This window comes from Nannobrachium achirus (genome assembly GCF_963921795.1).
Source record: "Nannobrachium achirus genome assembly, contig: SCAFFOLD_200, whole genome shotgun sequence".
NCBI lineage: Eukaryota > Metazoa > Chordata > Actinopteri > Myctophiformes > Myctophidae > Nannobrachium > Nannobrachium achirus.
The window spans coordinates 32,064-41,412 of NW_027664564.1; the positions used below are offsets into that span (position 1 = coordinate 32,064).

The 9,349-nt window shown below is 43.0% G+C and overlaps 1 protein-coding gene across 1 annotated transcript; it reads left to right on the plus strand.

The window, feature by feature from the left end:
• The first annotated feature begins 4,474 nt into the window (after positions 1-4,474).
• LOC308280929 (E3 ubiquitin/ISG15 ligase TRIM25-like) lies at positions 4,475-7,346 on the plus strand. Its single transcript, XM_080755231.1, has one exon. It carries the CDS (start codon positions 4,486-4,488, stop codon positions 5,827-5,829), a length of 1,344 nt encoding a protein of 447 aa, XP_080611357.1. The 5' UTR covers positions 4,475-4,485; the 3' UTR covers positions 5,830-7,346.
• Positions 7,347-9,349: the final 2,003 nt, after the last annotated feature.

The window sequence follows — 9,349 nt, forward strand, 5'->3', positions numbered from 1 at the left end:
ACCCAGAAGCAAAATTTGAGTTACAAACGTTTGCTTTGAAAATACATATATTCAAAGATTTGCACACATTTTCACGAGTTTCTCAAAAATAGCAGATCTAACTGTGAGCTTGTATATCTGCTATTTTTCACTGGTTAAAGCATTCAATAATTCTAGGCCTAAATGAAACCTAGTAGTGTGAATATGATGATCTCACACATATAGTGTCTGTGCGATACAGACAATCTATTGCAGTGTCACTATTATGACACTGCATTCAATTAAAGTCCTGTCATGCCCTTCATTAAGCACTCATCATGCACCTGTCGTTTCAGTGTTCCAGTGGCATACTTTAGAGTAGACCTCCTCATCAACATAGAATACCTGTTCAACTATAAACCACAAATATTGAATGTATCTTGCAAAAAATAAAAAAAGAAATAAAAAAAGTTTAGCCTGTGGAACTCGATCCCTTCCTGTCACACAGTAACAGTAACACAGTAAAACATCAATCTCTATATTAGTCATAGGGAGTATATTAAAATAAGAAACACACTCACCTTCACAGCTAAGTGGCCCTTTTGCCATAGAAGCACTGACTGTACTGATAAGAATACATGATTGAAATCCCAAACACACCAAGCTGTATGTTTGTTTGTTTGTTTGTTTCCTTTATTTATTCAGGGCAGCCCATTGAGAGCAAGCTCTCTTTTTCAAGGACACCCCGATTACAGCATAAAAACAATACAGCAATGAACAAAACAGCAAACAATAGAATCAAAATATAACAACATACAACATCAGAGATACACATACACAGTTTTTACATAAAGCTCATTATGTAGAGTGTCCTCAAGCATCACTTTAAATGCCTCTAGTGAGACCAATCGAGATAGTTTGAATGAGTCCTGAAGCTTTTCCCATTTGTGTGGAGCATAGTGCATAAAGGCAGTCTTTCCTGGCTCACTGTTCATACGAGGACAGGTATATCTAATGTGCGCCTGTGCGCGTGTTGATTGTCCAGTGACTTTTAGATCTAAAAGTGAGGATAGGTACAGAGGAAGTTTACCACACAAGGCCTTATAAATAAATGTAATGTAATGCCACATGCCATATAGCATAGAGTGGATGACTTCCCAGTCTCCATGCAGGCTTTCTTCAGAAAGTTCTGTCATCCAAATTTTTGGCATGCTGTTATAGGCAAAAAAAAAAAAAAAAAAAGATCTATAATTAAATACTATAATTACTATTGCAGTGGAATAGACACTACAGCATATTAGTAGTCCATTATGCATTTAGGGCAAGGCCTACAGTATGTGTTTCTGGTCAAATTATTGACCACTTGTGTTTTTTACATCCATGGGAAAAAAATAAAATGTAGATGAAAATGTCCATCACAAGATTGCAAGATGCATGGCCCCTGCCTGCAATACATGCAATACAATACATATTGGTAAAATCTCACTAGCATCAAAGGGTATTTATTTACAGAGGAAGGGTGTGGGGACAGGGGCAGAGAATGCTACTACTGAACGGAGGTGTTCAAAGATATGGTCTACTGAGCACAGTTGTATTTTGAGGCCAGATATTCTTTTAGCTTAGTTTTGGGTTTGGGTAGGGAACTACATCCTTAATGTTTTTTCCTCTGAAACCACTTGATCTTCTCCAGTTTTATCACTGGAATAAATTCGTTTATTCCTTATTTTAATTGTCTGCCGAGAGGATATTGTATAATTTGTTAATCTATTGTAATACCAGTAAGACTCCCTAATCGGGTGATAAGTAACTGTCAGGTCGCATACACAAACTTTAGAAGGCAATGGTAGGCAATCAGGAGGGAAAATGGGAAATGGGACAGATCCATGTTGATAACTGATGACTTTTTGAGAGATACTGTGTACCGCTTTGTGTGATTTTAGGGCAAAATCTGTAGCAGCAGTGTCCAAAAATGTGTTTTGTAAAAATCTGCCTGATGGTGGCGCTAGATGGGACAGATGCATGTTGATGACATGACTGTAGAGATACTGCATGTACCGCTTTGCGTGATTTTAGGGCAAAATCTGTAGGAGCAGTGTCCAAAATGTGTTTTGCAAGAATCTGCCTCATGGTGGCGCTAGAAGAGGGCCATGTGAGAAATGAAGGTTGTGGGTTGGCAGCCAAGGAGTGTGTGTGCAAAGTTTGGAATGGATCGGGGCAAAGGTGGCGGAGATATGAGTAGGGGAAAACGTGACGTGACGTGACAGACAGACAGACAGACAGACAGACAGACTGACTGACAGTCAGTGGACTGACTGACTGACTGACTGACTGACTGACTGACTGACTGACAGCCGGTAGAGGTTTTGAGAGTAACTGCGACCTGACGGTCGCAATCAATTACACATATTCATACAATTTATGGAGAATATCGACTACTCATATTTACCAGTAAGACTCCCTAATCGGGGGATAAGCGACCGTTGGTCGCTTATCTCCACAAATAGGGCAAAAATTTGTTTTTCCAAAATCTTCCTGATCCATGTTGATGACATGAGTGTAGACATACTGTGTAGTGATTTTCGTGATTGCGACCGTAGGTCGCATTTACTACCAAAACCTCCACGGGCTGTCCGTGAGTGAGTCCGTCACACGTCACACTTTTGTCCTGCTCATATCTCCACAACCGTTGCCCCCATCCATGCCAAATTTTGCACACACACTCCTTACCTGCCAAACTACAACCTCCAAGGACCCCCGGAGCTCCAGGGACCCCCAGGTGTAAAAAATGACCACATGTGCAAAAATGACCAAATGACCACCCCAACGGGGCTGCTCACAGGGAATTCCTGGGGACCACCCACTCCTGCTGCTCCAGAACGGATGCAAAAGTGGTGGCGCCCCCAGTGGAGGACCCCCTCCACTGCAGCTCACATAAAATGCCGTAACTCGGGCTAGGAGCGTCCGGGAGAGCCGGGCCCGGTACCTATTCGTCCGCCAAGGCAACGCGGAGACCCCACCCCTCATTTCTCACATGCCCCTCTTCTAGCGCCACCTTCAGGCCGATTTTTAAAACACATTTTTGGACACTGCTCCTACAGATTTTGCCCTAAAATCACGAAACTCACTACACACTATGTCTACACTCATGTCATCAACATGGATCAGGAAGATTTTGGAAAAACACATTTTTGCCCTATTTGTGGAGATAAGTGACCTACGGTCGCTTATCTCCCGATTAGGGAGTCTTACTGGTTTTAGGTCAAAATCTGCCGGCCCCGACTCTCCCTGACGCTCCTAGCCCGATTTACGGCATTTTATGTGAGCTGCAGTGGAGGGGGTCCTCCACTGGGGGGCGTTACCACTTTTGCATCCGTTCTGGAGCACCAGGAGTGGGTGGTCCCCGGGAATTCCCCGTGAGCAGCCCCGTTGGGGTGGTCATTTGGTCATTTTTGCACATTTGTTCATTTTTTTACATCTGGGTCCCCCAGATGTAAAAAATTTAGATTTTTTTCGCTCCGGGGGTCCTTGGAGGTTGTAGTTTGTAGGGGCGGCATAGCTCAGGGGTAGAGAAACTGGTATTAGAGCACGAAGGGTATAAATCCCGAAGGGTTCCCAGTTCGAATCCGGGCTCCCCTGAGTTAATGTCGAACTGTCGAAGGGTCCTTGGGCAAGACTCTGAACCCCTAATTGCCTCCGGTGAGTAGGTTGGTGCCTTGCATGGCTTCCTCCGCCACCGGTGTATGTATGTGTGTGTGAATGGGTGAATGTAATGCACAATCTATGTAAAGCGCTTTGGATTAAAAGCGCTATATAAATGCACCATTTACCATTTTACCATTTAGTTTGGCAGGTAAGGAGTGTGCGTGCAAAATGTGGCATGGATGGGGGCAACGGTTGTGGAGATATGAGCAGGGCAAAAGTGTGACGTGTGACGTGTGACTCAAGGACGGATTTTTTTTTACACCTGGGGGTCCCCCAGGGACCTGGGGGTCCCTGGAGCTCCGGGGGTCCTTGGAGGTTGTAGTTTGGCAGGTAAGGAGTGTGTGTGCAAAATTTGGCATGGATGGGGGCAACGGTTGTGGAGATATGAGCAGGGCAAAAGTGTGACGTGTGACTCACTCACTCACTCACTCACTCAAGGACGGACAGCCGGTGGAGGTTTTGGTAGTAAATGCGACCTACGGTCGCAATTATTTCATGGAGGAACTTTCAAATTCATATTGCTTTTAGTGTCTTGTTTTTACGATGTTTTCTCTAATTCTCTGTCACCTGGTATTTTAATTTAAAATACAATTATTGCTCATGGGTGGTATGGCTGCCTTTTGAGCTGGAGAGAAGGGGAGAGCCCTATTGCTGGACAAACACTCTAGCAATGATTAATCTGAATATAGAGCTTTAACCTTTTAACCTGCAATGTTTGTGTTTTATGACTGTACTTTAACCAGAAGAACCTCCCATGTCATGTGATCTCTGAGGACATTCTACTAAAACTTAACTCAGTCTGTTTGTCAGACAGTCTGCTGTAAAATGGACCAGAATCAGGATCAGTTGTGCTGCTCTATCTGTCTGGATCTACTGAGGGAACCAGTGAGTCTTCCCTGTGGACACAACTACTGTAGTGGGTGTATCGAGGGATACTGGAATGATCAAAGAGGGAGATTCAGCTGTCCACAGTGCAGAGAGACGTTCAGGCCAAGACCAGTTCTGAAGAAAAACACCATGTTGGCTGAGGTGGTGGAGAGCCTGAAGAAGACAAGACTCCAAGGTGCTCCTCCTGATCACTGCTACGCTGGACCTGGAGATGTGGCCTGTGATTCCTGCACCGGGAGAAAACAGAGAAAAAAAGCTGTGAAGACTTGCCTTCAGTGTCGGGTCTCTTACTGTGACTTTCACCTCCAGCCTCACTATCAATCTCCTGCCTTTAAGAAACACGAGTTGGTCAAAGCTTCCGGCGAGCTTCTGCAGAACATCTGCTCCCGTCACGATGAAGTGAAGAAGCTTTTCTGTCGCACTGATCAGCAGTGTGTCTGTTATCTGTGCTCCATGGAGGAACACAAAGGTCACAATATAATCTCAGCTGCAACAGAAAGGACTGAGAGACAGAAAGAGCTTGATATGAGCCATCAGAACATTGAGCAGAGACTCCAGGAGAGAGAGAAAGACGTGAAGACGCTTCACCAGGAGGTGGAGTCCATGAACCACCGTGCTGACAGAGCAGTGGAGAACATTGACGCCACCTTTACTGAGCTCATCTCTTCCATCGAGGAAACAAGGTCTGAGGTGAGAAATCTGATCAGGAATCAGCAGAAACATGAGGTGGGCCGTGCTGAAGACGCGAGGAGGCGCGTGGAGCAAGAGGTCACTGAACTGAGGAGGAGACGTGCTGAACTGGAGCAGATCTCACACACAGAGGATCACATCCATTTTCTAGAGCGTTTCACCTCCCTGCCAGCCGTCAGTGAATCTATGCAGCCAGTCAGCAGCAATGTTCATCCTCTGAGCTACTTTGGAGATGTGTTTTTGGAGATGATTATTAAAGGCCTGACAGCATGTTTTAATGTCATATATTTTATGTTTGTTATTTTGTATTATCCAGCTATTACTTTTTTAGCATTGCTGTCATTTATCTTTTGTTTCTTATGGCTTGTGCATGTGCTCGACATTGATCCAGATGTTGAGCCTGACAATCAGCCCATCATTGCTAAAGTAGCATATACTGTAGCAGTTTGGATTGGACTTTTAGTTTTTATTGTGTGTTATAAGTCAGGGCCAGCATCTATTGAATATGCATTTAAAGCATTTAACTATGTGATGGTTGATACCACCTTTGTTTTAACTCAGACGATAGAGCTGGTGGCCAATGATCAGTGAGTCGGCGGTCCACTTACCGGCTCCTCCCGTCCACGAGTCGAAGTGTCCTTGGGCAAGACACTGAACCCCACGTTGCCTCCAATGAGTCGGTCGGTGTCAGCTTGCCACCATTGGTGTGTGAATGTGGGAAGTGAGGACGCTGGCGTCGAATGTTTCGCCACTTCACTTTCCAATGTATGAATGAATGGACCATTTAAAGCGATTTGAGTTCGCAACATTCTTAGAAAAGCGCTATAAAAATGCAATCTATTATTATGGCAGCGACGCATGCGCAGTACAGGTCGCGGTATTAGCTTTCTCCAAATTTGGGCACTGTCAGCATGCAGGTGTATCAGACTGACATCGGACAGACAGACATTCGGTCGTTTACTATTTAGGATTTGTCCACTGACCCCATTTGAGGATATGTTCTGCCACGATTTGTGTATTTAAAATGTTTCAAAAACGTAAAAAAAAAAGAAAAAAAAGGTTTGATTGCGACTGTACCGTAGGTCCTAGTTAACTATGAAAACCGGCACATCCTGTCTGTACATCCTTCCTTCGGTAACACCTCAATGCTATAATAGCTGACCTCAATGTCTATAACTAATCTGTGCTTCCATATTTGGCAGTGCCCATGGGCATATGCCCTTGGGCATATATGCATATATACGCTCCCAGATGATGCCCTGTTAGGGGATCCAAACTAACAGAAACACATTTTATGCTCATATATGGAGACAGAACTAACGGTTTTGGACATACAAGGTTTCCACCCGACAACGACGATATGCTATAAATATAAGGTGCTGGGAGTGAAAATTATAATGTAGGGGTGCCTCGGATTAAAACAAATATTTATGGGGTGCCCTGAGACAAAAAAGTTTGGGAACCCCTGTATTAAACTCTCAAAGACAGTATCTGCTCTAGCACAGGTATTTGAGGGCTGAGTTTGTCTCAGAGGTATAAGCTTACAGTACATGTTATCCACGAAAAGATTCCATCCGTCCCAAATATCCTCTCAAGCAGCTTAGACGTTTTAATATGCCAGAGACAGATAATATTACATTATCAAGATCTAAATGTGTGAGGAGACTGATTAAAGGATCTATTGTAAATGTTGTTAATGTTGTTAATGTTGTTGTGATTTGTAGTTGCTCTGTCGTACTGTACATCGCAGGGTGCAAATATAATGTGAATGAACTGATAATTAAGTTGTTTCGTTTACCTGACTGGCTGCCTGTATGCCGAAGACAAATTTCCATTTTATGTAAAATTTGATGGACAATAACATTTTCTTATCTTACCTACCCTCTCCACCCTCTTAGTGTGACTATGATGATGATCTCACACATAATGTATTTGCGACCACAGACAATCTAGTGCATTGTTGCTATTGTGACATCACACTAGATTGCACATTCAATAAGAAATCCTGTCATGCCCTTCATTAATCACTCATCATAGTGTTATCACTGGAATACATTTATTTAATCTTTATTTTATTTGTGTTTTGAGAAGATATTATAACTTTAATCTATTTGACTATCAACTACTTGTATTCATACAATTTATTTTATGGAGAATCTTTCCAATTCTTTCTTTTTGTGTATTTATGAGGTAAAGTGGATATAAACAATAACCGATTTGTTTTAAATAATAATCTGAATAAATATTAAAAATCAATTCATACACTTGTTGAATTAATGTTATGGTAAGCTATTGTTGATGTTGTTATTAAATACGTGTTTAATAGCTTAATATTGCCATGCTAATCATAGAGTATTTGTCGAGCAGGATGCCCCCCCGCTGGCCCCGTCACCCCCCAGGGATCATAACCAGTCGTGGCTGTTGACACGTCTCGGCTTTGATACAATCTGCGCCGACACCTCCCCCCCTCGTGCCGTGGAGAGAAGCTGGATATCCTGGTGTCTAGGTTCACAGACAACAAAGGGACATGACCTCCCCCCCCTACCCCCACCCCCACTACCACTACAGACGGATGTGGACTCACACACAGCAGAAACCCCCAGCCCTGATAATGGCTATTTGATCACCTCAAATATGAAAGAAACATTTGTAAAAAGAGGACTGAAAATGATCCATCTCAACGTCAACAGTTTGGAACCCAAACTGGAACAAATCAAAGCTATGTTTTTTGATGGTAAGGTCCAAATTTTAACCTTCTCAGAAACTAAACTCGATGACTCATTCTCAGATGCTAGAATTGAAATAGCCAATTACACTGTCATTAGGAATGATAGGAACAGGAAAGGAGGTGGTGTTTGCATGTATATTCACAATGATTTAAATTTTATCATTCGCCCAGACCTACACCACAGCTCTCTTGAAACTGTATGGGTCGAGATAATTTTTGAACATGCTAAAAATATACTAATATGTGCTGTCTATAGACCCCCTGACCAGAATGATTTCTTTGAGCTGTTTGATGAGAGCTTAGCTAAGGTGGACGGTATTGAGTACTACGCTCTGGGCGACTTTAATTGTGATGCTTTACGTAAAGAAGCACCCCTGTTCAAGTCCTTTAATGGGTTATGTAATCAATATGGCCTCACTCAGCTTGTTACTGTGCCCACTAGGGTGACGGAGCACTCCCAAACCCTCATAGATCTCATCGTAACCACAGACAAATCAAAAGTCACCGCTAGCGGGGCTATTGTATGCGGTCTTAGTGATCATTACATGATCTACTGTACGCGTAAAATACACAAACCCAAGGCTAGTGGCCACAAAACAGTTGTAGCTAGAAGCCTCAAAAACTACTCCAGTGAGGCTTTAAATAACACTCTAGCGAATACAGACTTTTCCTCTGAACTGCAGTGTACAAATGTCGAAGGAGCATGGTGTGGTTTTAAAACCAAATTGACCGATGCTCTAGACATCGTGGCCCCCTTGAATACCACCAGGGTTAAAGCCCGCCAAGAGCCATGGTATAACTCAGATATTGCTGAATCAGCTAAACTCAGAGACAAAAAGTACGATGAAAAACGTAAGTGCTGCAAAAAACTTAAAAAAAAATTCATCCCTGACCTCAATATCCAAATCAAGCATCTTACTGCTCAGTGCAAGAAGCTTAGAAACCAGACAACTGCCTATATTAGAGCCGCCCAAAAAAACTACATTGATGAAAAAATCGACGAATTCAAAAACAAACCACGAGACCTATGGAAGTTGCTTAACAACACATTAGGCTTAAAACCTAAAACCATAGGCCACAGCATAAACATCAAAACGGACACCGCTCTCATTTCTGACAAATGTGAAGTGGCTACCCATCTTAACGAAACCTTTACCACCGTGGCCCGTTCGCTGGTTGAAAAACTGGTCGCCCCATCTGGGCGGTATGGTGTAAAATTTGTTAAGAAATTCTACAATAAACTGGGCGTCAGAAAAGACAGTTTTAAACTTGCCACAGTGACAACTGATGAAGTGTTTAAAAAACTGAGTGCCCTACCTCAACACAAGGCCACTGGCCTTGATAAAATTCCAGCTAGATTTCTCAGAGATTCAGCCGCCACCA

Bases quoted from the DNA above. Each gene is read 5' to 3' on its own strand.
- LOC308280929 (XM_080755231.1), top strand. From the start codon at position 4,486: ATGGACCAGAATCAGGATCAGTTGTGCTGCTCTATCTGTCTGGATCTA.